The 16,525-nt window shown below is 46.6% G+C and overlaps 1 protein-coding gene across 1 annotated transcript in view; it reads right to left on the minus strand.

Moving 5' to 3' along the window:
• LOC130131744 (nck-associated protein 5-like) overlaps positions 1 to 16,525 on the minus strand; it is a 179,317-nt gene that overhangs the window by 27,494 nt on the left and 135,298 nt on the right. The window contains exons 12-14 of the mRNA XM_056301543.1: positions 12,394 to 15,974; positions 10,812 to 10,917; positions 3,815 to 3,902 (exon numbers count right to left, since the gene is read on the minus strand). Coding sequence (XP_056157518.1) covers positions 3,815 to 3,902; positions 10,812 to 10,917; positions 12,394 to 15,974 — 3,775 coding nt within the window. The remainder of the gene's footprint in view (positions 1 to 3,814; positions 3,903 to 10,811; positions 10,918 to 12,393; positions 15,975 to 16,525) is intronic.

Consider the following 16,525-nt stretch of genomic DNA (forward strand, 5'->3'; position numbering starts at 1 on the left):
ATGCCACCCACAGAACAGGGTCTACAGCAGCATCTGGATCTGCTAGAGAAATACTGCCAAAACGGGGCCCTGACAGTAAACTTAAAAAAAGACAAAAACTATGATTTTCCAGAAGAAGCCCAGGTGTCAGAAAAGTAGACACCTATTTAGTCTAGGTAACACCGCCCTAGAGCATACGTTAAATTATGATTACCTGGGACTGAAAATCAGTGCCTCAGGAAGCATTCGTCTGGCAGTGAATGCACTTAAAGAGAAAGCCCGAAGAGCTTTCTATGCAATAAAAAGACAATTCTATAAAATAGACATCCCACTTAAAATCTCGTCCAAAGTCTTTGACAGTGTCCTCCTGCCCATTGCAGTATATGGAAGTGAAGTACGGGCTCCACTCAGCCAGCAAGACTACACTAGATGGGACAAACATCCAATAGAAGCCATGCATGCAGAATTCTGTTGACAACTGCTAAACATACAAAGGAAAACACCAACAAATGCATGCAGGGCAGAAATAGGCCGTTTCACGTTGATAATACATATCCAAAACAGATCACTTAAATTCTGGATGCACCTTAAATCAAGTCTCCACAACACATTGCAATTTAAAGCATCCAAATCCAAGAGCTAAGAAAGAGTCCCCTCAGCCAGCTGGTTGTGAAACTAACTAACCCGTAACCACTGACATAGATGAGTTTCAGACTAACACTGCTAACCAACCACAGACTAGTGTAAACCACATCACACAATGCAACAACTCATATATGTGGAGCACTGGGATATAGCAACCAAATTACAACACAAGTTAGAATGTTATCGGGACCTAAAAAGAGAATACAAACTGGCTGACTGTCTGTCCACTGTCAGAGACAGTCAGCAGAGTCACATCCTTACCAAGTACAGGCTCACTGACCACAGTCTAGCCACTGAAAAGGGCAGACACACAACATCTTGGCTACCAAAAGAGCAAAGAATATGTGGTCATTGTAGGGCAGGTGAGGTGGAGACAGAGATGCACTCCCTCCTAAATTGTGAAAAATTACGGAACATAAGAGAAAAATACCAGGAGAAATTTGAAAATCAGATTTCAAATTTTCTACTCCTGGATAAGAAAGAACTATGGCCACTTATTTTAGGAGAGGCCCAAAGTGCACACCTTGCGGCACAGTATGTGTCAGAATGCCATAGCCTAAGGGTCAGTGAGTGACAAAAACACTGTCAGTTACTGTCAGTTGCTGTTCAAGTGCTGTTCTATGTTTCTGCCAGATCTATGTCTTCCTTTTTCCTTTTTTTTGTTTTGTTTAGTATTCTTGACCTGTTTTGCTTTGGCAACATTGTAATTAATGCAGTCATGCCAATAAAGCATCATTGAATTAAATCGAATCGAACTGAATTGGCAGAGAGAGACAGAGAGAGACAGAGACAGAGAGAGACCTTTGACCTTTAACCAAGCCTTTAATGGTCCAATTCTTCATTCACATCAAGATAACAACATTAACACAAATACTCATATACATAGTGAAAAACACAACAATCGCCTATACACAGTAAAAACAAAAGGATACACACCTTCCCTTATATTTTTTCAGAAATTAAGAAGCAGCACTTGGTTTTCTACAGTGCCCAGCACATCCCCATGTCCCCAAATAGAAATAAATTCTTCCAAGTTTGAACTAAGTTTGAAAAACATGAACTCTATTTTCAGCCGAGCAGCCACTAGACCCCTGAACATGAGTGTAGCATCTGCGGACCCTGTGCCTTTCATTCTGTTCCTTCTGCTAAGCCAAATGCTCATTTTTGCCTGACCTATCAGAAAATTAACCAAGGTGACACGTCTGCACGGTGCTGCCGTGTACCTCGGACCAAAGACAAACAGGCTGTCTTCGAGAACCTCTCCAAAACCTCTGAGCCCCTGCTGCAGGACAGAGAAAAGAGGGCTTAACCTGGGACATCTGAGCCATAAGTGCTGTAGAGTGTCCTCATCATTACAGAAAGAGTGGTGGCTCCCTGCCCTAGGATCAATGTGAGCCACATGTCTGTTGTAGCCACAGCCCCGTGTACCACCCTCCACTGTAGATCCGCAGTGCGTTTCTCTATGGGGGGGTTTGTACAGGGACCTCCATCTGCCCCTGGGGGACGAGCTTGGTGCCAACACACTCAACCACCTCGACTCCTGTACACCGGCTAGTGATGTTCTGTTGAGAACCTTTATAGTGACTGCATACAAGGCCTTCTAAGATGTTCTTTAGAAGTCATGTAGTTCTGGTGTTCTGAAAGACAGGATGGCCCCCTTCACTTCCTCCTGCCCCTCCACTGCTGCACGGACTGACAAAGATGGAAAAACAGGCCGCCTAACTTGCTGATCCACTCCACACTCCGCTCCTAGTGCCTCTCTGTAGAAACCAGGAGGTGCACTGATCACTTCCCCCAACAACCTCTCCATCAAACAAAGAGATTTAAAGCCAGTCTCTTGGCTCAAAGTGCCAGCCATCTTCCACTGTCCTCCTGATCTGAGACACACTAACTTTGTAAGTCCAGCTCTTATGAGGGATCTCTGTACACTTACGGAGCTGAGCATCATGCAGCGTATCAGTGGGTTATGGAACAGGGTTCCTCCCCTATACTGCCATAGAGCTGGGAGTAGTCTCTGTTGGTGCGTAAGACCGTTCCCCAAGCATGGAGGACAGATTGATAGAAGGGTGTCGTAGTGAACTCCATGCCAGCCAGGTCCAGAAGGAACAAGTGCTTGTCATAGTTCAGGTTCATAACCCTCCGAAGCAACACAGATGCTGTTTCACTGCAAAGTCGCTGGTCATGGTATAAAAGGCGCTGCACAGTTTGAAGGCGAAAAGCCATGATACGACTGCGGAGGTCAATCAGGCCCTGGCCTCCTTCTAGCACTGGTAGGAGCAATACAGCAGACTTGGTCCAGTGAAAGCCTCCCCAGAAGAAGTTCACCAGCGTCCTCTGTACTTCCCGTATGAGCATGTCCGGAGGTTCTACAACTGTAAACCGGTGCCAGAACATCGAGCCGTAGGTGATGTTCTCATAGCCGACCTGTTCTCCTGCAGCCAGGAGAACCTGTTCCACGGTGTACCGTGAGTCAACCACAACTCTAACCCCGTGTCTGATAGACAGGGGAGGGCGCCCTCACCAGGGAGGGACGCCATACTGCACACCACCAAACTTCCACCAGTTACTCCAGTCACTTCCCAACAACCAGCAACGAAGTAAAATTAAACTTCTCTCACCTCACCATGTAGAGAAGAAACGTGAAAGCAGTAGAAAAACTGAATTAAGCCAAAAAAAAAACACACTCAAGCTCATTCAACACCCTCACTCACACTTATGCACCCAACCTCCCCACATGCAGTGCAGAGAGAGAGAGAGAGAGAGACAGTGAGACAGAGACAGAGAGAGAGAGACAGCAGATTTCTGTTTGTCTGGAAAGTCTCTGACTGAAACGTGTTTCTCTGAAGGAAAGTCGAGGTCAAAGGCATTTGATACGCCCAACACGTGTGGAAATTACTTTGCTCCAGCGCTCACTGTGAAGCACTCTTCCACGGATGTTGTCTCAGAACATATTGGCTTTCATTGATCTGATTTGAATTTTTTAAAAAAAAGCACACACAAAGTAAAATGAAAAAGCCTTGTCAGTAACATTAAGTCTTGATCCTCCCTGCACATCTGCACAACTGCACAGGCACGACTTAACTGTGTTTCTGTTTGACATTTTAAGTCTTCAAACTCTCAACATGGTTCAACATCAGCAAAACCCTTCACAGACCGTCTACTCCCAAGATGCACCTGGCCAGAGACCTACCTATCACGTGGTCCTGACAGGAAGTGTCTGGGACGTGCCCTTCTTCATTTTCAGCCTTCAGGTTGATCTTCTGACTCATGATAACAGTCTAGCAGGAGGAAAACACATTTTAATTAATCTAACGTTACTGCATAAAATGTGAAGGTTTTGTGTTCAAATACACACACAACTCATGATATCATAATAACAATAATAATAATAATACCAGCTGTAACAACTCCCTTCATACTCCAATAATATAATAATAATAATATATAATAACATCAGCTGTAACAACTCCATTCATACTCCAATGATATAATAATAATAATAATAATAATAATAATAATAATATCAGCTGTAACAACTCCATTCATACTCCAATAATATAATAATAATAATAATAAAATAACAATAATAATAACAATATCTGTAACAACTCCATTCATACTCCAATAATAATAAAATAATGATAATAATAACAACAACAATGATAATAATAACATCTGTAACAACTTCATTATTAGGCCATTAGTCTTTTATTGGGGTAGCATTCACATTTTAACAATAAATATCTCAGTTGAGAGCAAAATATTTCCAAAGATGTTTTTCTTTATGAATCAGTGATCACTGAATGTACATGATAAAGATAAAAAGCATCCATTAGTCAAACATCTTTGATAAAAACTACAGCAAAAAAAAGAAGAAGACCAGTTCCTGCCTGCTGGATTCCTGTTTAATCGGTGGTAGCAGACAAAACGTGTCTATACCAGGAGGTGAATCAGGTCATGTGGACACAACATTTCCTGACAGAAACGTTTCATCATCATCTACACAAGTGACCTCTTCAGTCTCAGCTGACCTGAGAAGGTCAGAGGGGAGTGGGGAAGGTATGCTGGTCATCCATGAGCCTGGTGTCATGGTGTGTCATGGTGTCATGGTGTAGGCAGAAGATGGAGTGAGGCTGGGAGGAAGGTATTAAATATCTCTTTGTCAAACTGAGAGGCTGTGATAAGGAGTTCCTGCCTGCTATCCAAAGTCCGCATCATCCAGCTTACATTTCCTGCATCATGCAGCCATACTACTGCTGCTTTTCCTTTCCTCCCTCTGCACCTCCCTTTAATTGCTCATTTTACCTTCATTCTATATTACTGTCTCAGCCCCCTTTCTCTCTCTCTCTCTCTCTGTCTCTCAATTCAATTCAATTCAATTGAGCTTTATTGGCATGACAAAAAAGCATATTGAATTGCCAAAGCTAAAAAGTACAGAATACAAAGTACAGTACAGAATGCAAAGTACAGTACAGAATATAAAGTACAGTACAGAATGCAAAGGTATTACAACAACAATACATGTATGCAACTGGTGTGTGTGCGCGTGCACATGTTTGTGTGTGCATGCGCATGTGCATGTGCATGTGCAAATGATGGGGGTGTTTACACACTGTCCCTGGCTTGGTGGCACTCGGAGATGTATTTGGCAGCAAGCGCTGCTGTCTGTCCCTGTCCCAGTAGGACAGGTAGTCCCTCACTTTCTCCTATATGTTGGAACCCTGGGAGTATGCAATTAAACATGTTAAAGTAGGTGTTCCTAATGTGGTTGTGTTTGTCACAGTGCAGGAGGAAGTGCACCTCTGTTTCCACCTCACCTGTCATACAGTGACCACATAATCTTTGCTCTCTTGGCAGCCATGATTTTATTAGTCTGTCTTTTTTATGGCTAGACTGTGGTCACTGAGTCTGTGCTTTTTCTATGGCTAGACTGTGGTCACTGAGTCTGTACTTTTTCTATGGCCAGACTGTGGTCACTGAGTCTGTACTTTTTCTATGGCTAGACTGTGGTCACTGAGTCTGTACTTTTTCTATGGCCAGACTGTGGTCACTGAGTCTGTGCTTTTTCTATGGCCAGACTGTGGTCACTGAGTCTGTACTTTTTCTATGGCTAGACTGTGGTCACTGAGTCTGTGCTTTTTCTATGGCTAGACTGTGGTCACTGAGTCTGTACTTTTTCTATGGCCAGACTGTGGTCACTGAGTCTGTACTTTTTCTATGGCTAGACTGTGGTCACTGAGTCTGTACTTTTTCTATGGCTAGACTGTGGTCACTGAGTCTGTACTTTTTCTATGGCCAGACTGTGGTCACTGAGTCTGTACTTTTTCTATGGCCAGACTGTGGTCACTGAGTCTGTGCTTTTTCTATGGCCAGACTGTGGTCACTGAGTCTGTACTTTTTCTATGGCCAGACTGTGGTCACTGAGTCTGTGCTTTTTCTATGGCCAGACTGTGGTCACTGAGTCTGTACTTTTTCTATGGCTAGACTGTGGTCACTGAGTCTGTGCTTTTTCTATGGCCAGACTGTGGTCACTGAGTCTGTACTTTTTCTATGGCTAGACTGTGGTCACTGAGTCTGTGCTTTTTCTATGGCCAGACTGTGGTCACTGAGTCTGTACTTTTTCTATGGCTAGACTGTGGTCACTGAGTCTGTGCTTTTTCTATGGCTAGACTGTGGTCACCGAGTCTGTACTTTTTCTATGGCTAGACTGTGGTCACTGAGTCTGTACTTGGTCAGGATCTGCCTCTGCTTTGTATCTCTGACAGTAAAGAGATATTCCTCCAATTCATATTCAGATTTTATGGCCCGATAACATTCTAATTTGCTTTGAGATTTTTTCTCTGTCTCTCTCTCTTTCTCTCTCTCTCTGTCTCTGTCTCTCTCTTGGTCTCTCTCTGTCTCTCTCTCTCACTGCACTGCATGCTGAGAGTTTTGGTGGTGGAGAGCGTGGTGAGTTTGGCAGAGAATCTGTAACTTTTTCTCGATTTTTCCTCTTTTCTTTTTCCTACTGTGTTAATTGTGTGGTTGTTTTGTAGTTGTGGTTGTTCTTAGTGAGGTTTTGTGTGTGTTTGGTCATCGTTTTTGGCGGACGGTGAGCCGTGCTTCGTGCCGGGCATGGCATCCCTTGACACGCCGTCTCTGTCTTTGAGGCATGAAGTGAGGATAGCACTGCAGCCCAGTACCACGGTGCAGCAGGTGCTGTTGGCAGTAGGGGAACAGGTGGGGCATGGAACATCTCGTTTGCTTCACGAATGAATAAAGCAGTGGTTGTATTTTTGAAGGAACGCTGTTTTGTCTACCAGCTGATAGAAAATGACTTGCTCGTGAATGATGAGTTTACACTCGTTTCCCCACTGGCGGTGCCCTCCACCCAGATCACTGTGTTCAGAATCCCTCCTTTTATTTCCAACGAGGTGCTGGCGCAAGAACTGAGGTGCTTCGGGAAGCTTGCAAGTGGGTTCTGGACGGTGAATCTGAGGTGTAAGGACATCAGATTGAAGCATGTTCAGTCTCTGTGGAGACAGGTGTTCATGTATTTGGACTCTCCGACCCAAACACTGAAAGTCTCTTTCTGTGTGAAGCACGAGGAGGGTTTCTACATGGTGTATGCTAGCTCCGGGACGATGAAGTGTTTTAACTGTGGAGATGTGGGTCACAAGCAGACTGCTTGTCCACATAGACAGCACGCAGCAGGGTCTGCTGCGGCTGATGTGTGTGACAGCGGGGCAGGGAGCATCGGGCAGCGGGCCGATGTGGCTGACGGTGGTGAGCAGCGGGCCACTGCACCCGATGTGGCTGACGGTGGCGGGCAACAAGCTGCTGCGGACGAGGTAGCTGGTGAGCAGCGGGTTGATGTGACGGACGGTGGGGAGCATCGGGCCGCTGCAGCTGACAATGGGGAGGGAGGCAGCGGGCAGCAGACGCTGCCCGAGGCCGCTCCCCCTGTGCAGAGTGAGGCTGGTGGCTCCGCGGTCAGGGCCGCCGGTACGTGCGGCTCTGTGTCTACGGATAATTTAGAAGGGGGGGTGGAGGCTGACCCTGTGGTCAGGACAGTGCAGAGGGAAGACGACATGGGGAGGCTGGAGCAGGTTTCAGTACAGGGGGCAGAGAAGCTGCAGGTTGAACTGGACAGTGGGACAGAGGAGCAGGTGGTGAAGCCTGCTGGTTGGTGTGACAATGTGACTGGTATGGAGTGTGAAGCTGAATCTGATGGTGTTTCTGTAGCGGACAGTGACTCTCAGAGTGTAAACTTATACTCACTGAAGGAGATTAACAGGTTTCTAGATGAGACATATGGTAAGTCAGTTAATGTCAAGGATTATTTTCCTGATGCTGACAAATTCATTCGGTCAGTTGCTACACTGCGGCAGGATGTGGGGTTGCTCAGTTACTACACTGCGGCAGGATGTGGGGTTGGATGTACTGGATAGCAAGAAACGTTACCATCTAAAGAAACATGTCACTAGTCTAAAAGAGAGGTTTGAAAGTGCCTATGGAAGACATGGTGGAGAAGATGAAACTCTCAGTTTAGATGTACCATGACCATAAAACACTTGCTGTTTCTTCTCAGCTGTCTTTTTCTGTTTGTTTTTTTACTGGTCTGTCTTTCTTCTCCTATGCAGGGTTTCAGGGTGGCTTCATTAGACATGAATGGGGGTATCGATGCACAGAAAAGAGCCTTAGTAACAGAAGTAATCACGCAGAAAGGACTGGATGTGTTTTTTCTACAGTCCAGAAGAACAGCATACATTGAGCATGGACATAACGCTAGATGAACTGACTGCTGTGGTGTCTCAGATGGTGTCGGGCAAGGCTCCAGGAATAGATGGCTTACCATCCGACTTTTTTAAACACCTCTGGAGTGTTCTGGGACAGGATCTTCTGCACATTTTTAGTGTGCTTTAAAAACGGGACACTTCCTGCTTCTTGCAGGCATGCAGTTCTCTCTCTGCTGCCTAAGAGGGGAGATTTAGCCCTTTTGGAAAACTGGAGACCAGTAGCTCTTTTGTGTGCAGACTATGAAATCCTCTCCAAAGTTTTGTCTAACAGACTGAAATTGTTTATTGAACTACTGATTGGTGCGGATCAATCCTATTGTGTTCCAGACAGGTCTATGATAGATCATTTGTTTTTGATGAGATATGTGTTTGATGTATGTAAGCTATATGATATAAATGTTGGTATCTTGTCCATTGACCAAGAGAAGGCTTTTGATCGTGTCGATCACACTTTTCTTTTCTCTACCTTGCAGGCCTTTGGTGTAGGGGAGGGGTTCCTGTCCTGGATAAAGCTTTTGTATAGTGGTGCGTGTTGTGTAGTGAAGGTGGGGGAAGGGTTGAGCTGTCCTGTGCCAGTTGGGAGAGGGATTAGGCAGGGCTGCCCCATCTCAGGCCAGCTCTACAGCATTGCCATTGAGCCTCTCCTATGTATGTTGAGGAGCAGGCTGAGGGGTCTCTCTCTGCCAGAGCTAGCTCAACACCCTTCGGTTGTTGTATCGGCATATGCTGATGATGTTAATGTGTTTGTCCAGGGAGAGGGAGATCTCCAGGAATTAAAAGAGAGCCTGGCCTTGTATGAAAAGGCTTCTTCAGCCAAAGTCAACTGGGGAAAAAGTGAGGCTTGTGTGGTGGGTCAGTGGAACTCGGGGAGTGCTCCAAGTCTTCCTGGGAATCTTAGGTGGGGGTAAGAGGTATTGAAGTTCTAGGAGTATATCTGGGAAGTGAGGACTTTCAGAGGCAGAACTGGGAGGGAGTGCTGGAGAAGGTGGAAGCCATGTTGTCTAAATGGAATTGGATGCTGCCCCAGCTGTCCTACAGGGGAAGAGCTCTAATAGTTAATAACCTGGTCGCCTCATCTCTCTGGCACAGACTCGTTGTTTTGGTGGCACCGCCAGGCCTTGCAGAAGAGATGCAGAAGCTCCTGGTGAAGTTTTTCTGGTCTGGTCAGCACTGGCTGAAGGCATTGGCCCTGTATCTCCCTGTGGCAGAGGGAGGACAAGGACTTATAGACATTCGGTCCAGAACTGCGGCCTTCACACTACAGACAGCGCAGAGGCTGCTGTATGGCTACGGTCACTGCTGGTTGGCTCCTGCTTGGCTGCTTCTTCAGAAAGCTGGTCAGCGTGGGTTGGATAAGCAGATTTTTTTACTGAGATCATCAGAAGGTGACCTAAATGGACTCACATCTTTTTACAACTTCGTGGTTGAAGCCTGGCAGATGCTGAAGGTCACACGAACTCCTGTTCCTAGACCAGGAATGTGGCTTTTTGAGGAGCAGCTGTTTCACTATGACTTCCTTACGAATACCACTTTCTCCTCTGCAATGGTACGGACTGCGTTTGTTGAGGCTGGCATTACCAAACTGGGCCATCTTACAAGAACATTCTTGGAAACACTTGGTGGCATCATCAACATCAGGTCCTCCAGAGTGCTGAAGAGGGTTGTGGAGGAAGTCTGAGAGTCCCTGCCTGGGCCACTGAAGGCGTTTGCCAAAAATCGTGCACTAGCTGACCACTGGGATGATGACAATGAGTACATTTTTTCCTTCCCTGATTGTCAGTCCTGCATTTGGGGCATGGCGAGGGGGGAGCCGACTGCTTCTTTCCCTGAGTACACCAGTACTGGGTAGTTTCAGCTCTTGTAGGAAGAAGCAGCTTTATTACTGCTGTGTGAAGGTACTGAACCTTCGCTCTCTGGCTGAAGTCAGAGAGTCGAGGTGGACTGAGGTTTTTGCTTCAGACTGTACCCCTAAGGGCAGGTGGAGGGTCCTGTATAAGCCTCCTGTTGAGAAACGGATGGCTGACCTCCAGTGGAGGATTATACATGGAGCAATAGCTACGAACAGACACAGGGCTCACCTAGATCCAAGCACTGGGGAGGACTGTCCTTTCTGCACTCAGAGGGAAACGTTAGAGCATTTAGTGGTCTCTTGTCCTCAATTGGTGGGCTTATTTAGGGTACTGCAGGAATGGGTGGAAGCTTTGGATGAGGGTTTCTCCATCCCCATGTTTGTTTTTGGGCCCAAATACACAGCAAGAAAAAGGCTGCTTCTGGTCCTAGTCAATTTTCCGTTGGGAACTGCTACTGCAACCCTGACAAATTACAGCACACCTTGTTCATCATGGCAGGATTATCATGGTGACTCCCCCTCCCCCCAAACACACACAAACCCAATTCCCCTCCACTCACAGCGGTATCTGTGCAGATCTCCATATCTGCAGTCACATGGCAGTGCTTCCTGGGTATGGAGATGGCAGGGGGAGATGCAGGCAGGGCGTCGCCCTTCACCGCGGCCCTAACAGGAAGACATTGGATCTGTTAAACATTGGCATGCAAAACTCCTCCTTTACAGAATGTCAGCACCACACTTTGCAAATAGCACTGATCCATCATTTGCTTTTAGTCACACAGATGCACGCAAATATGTACACACCATGAACACACACGTCTCCTAGCATGCACACTAATGAATGAACACACGTCTCCTAGCACGCACACTAATGAATGAACACACGTCTCCTAGCACGCACACTAATGAATGAACACACGTCTCCTAGCACGCACACTAATGAATGAACACACGTCTCCTAGCATGCACACTAATGAATGAACACACGTCTCCTAGCATGCACACTAATGAATGAACACACACGTCTCCCAGCATGCACACTAATGAATGAACACACACGTCTCCCAGCACACACACTAATGAATGAACACACGTCTCCTAGCACGCACACTAATGAATGAACACACGTCTCCTAGCACGCACACTAATGAATGAACACACGTCTCCTAGCATGCACACTAATGAATGAACACACGTCTCCTAGCATGCACACTAATGAATGAACACACACGTCTCCCAGCACACACACTAATGAATGAACACACGTCTCCTAGCACACACACTAATGAATGAACACACGTCTCCTAGCACGCACACTAATGAATGAACACATACGTTTCCTAGCACGCACACTAATGAATGAACACACACGTTTCCTAGCACGCACACTAATGAATGAACACACACGTTTCCTAGCACGCACACTAATGAATGAACACACACGTTTCCTAGCATGCACAGTAATGAATGAACACACACGTTTCCTAGCATGCACAGTAATGAATGAACACACACGTTTCCTAGCATGCACAGTAATGAATGAACACACACGTTTCCTAGCATGCACACTAATGAATGAACACACACGTTTCCTAGCACGCACACTGATGAATGAACACACACATTTCCTAGCACGCACACTGATGAATGAACACACACGCATCCTCACCCTCACAGTGATGCTGGAATCTAAATAACCTCTCTGTACCACTTCTTCTCCGCCTCACATTATCCTGACTGATTAACGCTCTTGATAAAAATCTGTCAGGTATGACTAGAAGTTATGATTTGAAGTGGTATATCAACTCGTTGAAGGGTTTGAAATGCTGCCTGCTGCTTGCTCAAAGGTACTCTGAACGTTTTTCAGGGGAGTGTTTTTGCTCACTGGAGCAGCGGCCAAAAGCACAGACAACTGCTGTAGCTGATTATTTATGATTTACTCTCAGCACGCCATCTCAATACCACAGAAGCTCATGTTCCATTTAATAGATCAAACAAATTGGAGGAGAGCATCAGTTCATTAGACAGAATGACGACTGAGAGGCTCAAGGGCAGTGGCGATCATCTCGGCATCTGAATGAATGAGAACTCCATATCAGCCTGATTGAGATTTGTCTGATGTAAAGTTAGATTTATACCAACCTGCTGAGAAGCTCCTTCACAAAATGGTCTTTTCCGATGTAAGCGGTGGTACACTGGATCTGATTTGCAATCTGACCCATCTGAATATTGCAGTGGTCCATGATGGAGCTCAGCTTATTATTTGTCTCTGATCGATTCTGTTCCTCCTGACTGTCTTTGCACTGGTTGTCATTTTTCTTCTTATCTTTCTTTTTCAACTGCTTGCCCCCGAGCACAGAGCCAATCTTCAGCTCTTTCTTCTCCTCTTTTCCCTTAGGGGAGTCTGTTTTCTTACCACTCAGAGCTGGCAGTTTGCTTTTACGGAGGCCAAACCAGTTTGCAAGAGAGGGGCCTGTCTTCTGTTTGCCCTCTGAGGCGGTGACCTTATCCTGCTCGTGGCATTTCTGAACGTTCTCTTCGATTCCCATCATGACTTTCTCTTCAATGGTACAGGCCGTAGGACTGACTTTTTTCTCCTCAATATCCGAGGTTTTTTTTGGAGGGTCTGTCTGAGTTAGAACAACCCTACCTGGGTCTGGTTTCATATGGCTGGTTAATTTGCCTCTCGTTTCTTGGGTTGCGTTCTCATAGCTGTAGAAGTGAGTGGACGGAGGCTGAAATTGTGGATGAGATGCAACCTTCACAGGCCTGCGGTTGTTCCTCAAGCCGATCCTGTCTGTGATAGGTAGGCTACGCACCTCTTTCTGGGGCTGGGGGGAGACCCCCTCTCCCTTTATCGTGCTTTGTGACCCATCACCTTTGGAGCCTGACTGTGATGTTCTATCAGGGAGGACATTGTGGCCATTTGACCCCATCAAGCCTCCGTAGTGGCTGAGCCGTTTAATGGGGCAATGGACGGGACTCTCAACCAACCCAACCCTGGGGACCTCCAAGGAACTCTGCCTCGACAAAGAGCTCCCCCTCTCACCAGAGTTGGTGATAATCTGAGTTCGGATTTTCCCCAGCCCATCTGGCAAGTTGATGTTGGGTTTTTCCATGTAGTTAGTGCTGAAACTCTGGCTACGGGCTTTTGCTCCATTCATTCCCAAAGCTGGTTTAAGATGAGGTTTGTTGGTGACAGATATGGATCTTAAGAAAAGTTGACTGCCCCTTTTCCCTTTCTCACAAGCCTCTCCCCCCTCTGGCTGCTCAGCAGTGTGCACTACCCCTTCCAGTAACCTGCCCTGGCCTTCACCTTTCTCCTCTGTGATGTTCATTGTGACTGGCAAATCAATATTATGTACTGGCTGCAAGCTGTCACACTGGGTTGACACATTTGAGGTCACAGTTTCCTTGGAGACTGAGTTGATATGATCTTTTTCCTGCTTGCCTGGCATGGTGGGACTATTCTTGTGGCTGGGGGGTGATTTTAAAAATGCTTTAAATCCCATGGGGATGCGTGTCTTGGAGGCTTTTTCCATCTGGTTTGGGGCAGAGCAGAGAGGGCTGACAACTACAGCTTGAGGATTGGCTATTTTACTGTCTTTCAGTTCTGCTTTACACTGAGACTGGTCCTGAAGTGAAGCAGCTAAATTAGAAGAGGTCTTTTGCATCGATTGATTGACATGTTCATGGGTAGACCCTCTCTTACTTGCAAAGGTGCTCTGTAGTGAAGACCCTCTGAGGGCGCCGTAAGGTGGAGGGACATTCTTTGAGCTTTTAGGTGCATGTTGGGGTTCTGGAGCACACCCTGAGGTTGCAGACAGGAGGTAGTGTTTCATGCTGGTTCGTTTGGAAATGCCTTTAGCAGGAGACTTCTGAAGGTGCTGACTGGTTTTTTCAACCAGTTTCTGAGGTGCAAGTGCAGTCCCATAGCCTGCATCTAAGTCCAAAGGGTCCTGACCCTTGACAGGCGGAGTAGTTTGCATATTTGGTACAGGTGGGGGGTGGTAACTTGGGGGAGGACCCCTCACAGTGGTTGGTGTGGATGGTTGAGCCACCCCCAGTTTATGTGCTTGAGGTGAACCTTCATAATTTGGTCTTATCAGTAAGGAGGTTGTACGGCCTGGGGGCAGGGGAGGAGAAGGGGACCTGAGTTGATTTTTACTGGTTTCACAGTGTTTGTCTCTGGTAGGCTGCTCACAAGAGTCAGCATACTCCAGATTCTGCCTGGAGAGGCTGGGTGAACTTAAAGCAGCGCTCTTACTCCAGTCACCTCTGCTGAGCAGTTTGGAGGTGACCGCTTTTGGGCTCTGTGCACAGGTTCCTCCTTGGGCCTTGATGTACTTGGACATTTTAACAGGAGGCGAGGAGGGGATTTTCTCCTGGGTAGGGGGTGCTGGGTTTCCGCTATTGCTGGGTTCAGTTGTGGAGCCCTTAGAAACTCTCAGTGGAGATGCAGCAGGTTTGCCCCTCCCGGGTATCCTAGAACCACTGAACGTGGAACTGGAAGCATCATTCATGTGAGGCCCGGAGTGGCCTTTATTAGCTTGGCTGCTTGGTGGTTTGATCAGCTTCTTCTGTGGAGTACCATGTACAGACAGTCTCTCCCTGTTATTGTCTGTCTTATTAGTCTTGCTTAGATATTCAGAGGGCTTTTCTGGGTACTCCAGTACAGTGCTATTCTTCACTTTGCCTGCTTTTTGCCTGGTTGGTCTCTCTTGGGGTGCTAGCTCTGTGTAATTAGTAACTGTCTTGCTAGCTGAAATGTCAGTAAATATCCCAGCACCTGCAGACACCCTTTGAGCACAGAGCTCTATAGGCTCTCCCTCTGCATCAAATATGGCCAGGATACTCTCCTCAGACTGAGTGCACTTGACAGCCTTGACCTCCTTTATTAGGCTAAAAGGCCTTGGCCTCCCATCAGCAGACTGAGCTCGTCCCTGGTCCTTTCTCAAACACTGGTGCGCAAGCAGCTTGCCAATATCCCTGGACAGCCTCTTGGGGTTGGGCTCCACCTGCTCTGCGTTACTAATGGAGGTCCGAATGTCACTGGACTCGGAGTTGAGTTCCTCGAGGTCGTCTGTATCTGACAGGTGGAGGGGATACTCCGGTTCAGAGGGTTTGAAGCATGGTAGGGACGGTTTGGTGAAAGTAGAGCTCTGCCTGCCCTCAGGGAGTAGACTGTTAATGAAGCTCATCAGCTTCTCAGGACGCTCTTTGGAGTTGTAGCCTGGAAGTCCGGCATTCCCATCGCCCCCGACCCCGCTGTCCTGGAGTCCCTCCCAGCTGCACAAACTGTCTGAGACACTATGGGAGAGTTTCTTAGAGTAGAACCAGCCATCTCTGCTGGCAATGACATCTCTGCTGTTGGAATGTGCTGACTCATCATCTGCGTCGTCTGAATCGTAGGAGAACTTTTTGACCCCGACACTCAAGGCAGCAACTCTGCCCACATAAGGAGGCTTGGAAATTCCTTTCCTGCAACTCTTGATACCCAGGGAATAGATGCCCTCATTGGAGTTCATGCAGTCCTTGTAGCCTGACTTGGAGACCTTGGATGAGAAAGAGGAGCTCCTGTGTTTCCTGCGCTGAAGCTTCCTCAGACCCTCCAGGATGTGGCTTTCCTTGCGCCTAGTGGGGAGCTGCTCTTCCAGAGGGGTGCAGATGTTACTGGGTGCCGAGGAGCCAAGACTCAGCCTTTTCTCCCACGTCAGGGAGGACTGGAGGGATGAAAGAAATAGGGTTTAGCCCCACAATAACAAAAATTAAACTATATTTTAACAAAACACATGGCATGTGACGTTATTGTTAAGATAAGTGGAAGTTATAGTGAGCATTACATTTTACATGCCATATCTAAAGCAACAACACTGTGACCATCTTGTGGAGCCACACATACAAAAAAAAAACAAAAAAAAAAAACAGTGGCAACACTGCACTGTGTCCTTCATGTTATGAGGACTAGGACTTAATTTACTAAAACAGATGAGGAGCAATTCTACACCTTTATGGAAATGAACACGTTATTTTGTTTCATGACGGCTACCAAACCAACTAATCAATTTAAAGTCAAAGCCTTTTTTTTTCTTCATGTCAAAGTGTGTTTTCTGCACCGTCAGACACCTGACGATCACACCATATGGTCTGAAAAGGAGCCATTAATAAGAGGCTTTTCTGGAATCCAAAGGAAGCCATCAGGCACATAAGAGTTTCTCATCAAGATAACTAAGATGTTCTTAATGTCCCATATGTTAGGATTTTGTAGGCTTGT

This window comes from Lampris incognitus, chromosome 21 (genome assembly GCF_029633865.1).
Source record: "Lampris incognitus isolate fLamInc1 chromosome 21, fLamInc1.hap2, whole genome shotgun sequence".
NCBI classification, from domain to species: Eukaryota; Metazoa; Chordata; class Actinopteri; order Lampriformes; family Lampridae; genus Lampris; species Lampris incognitus.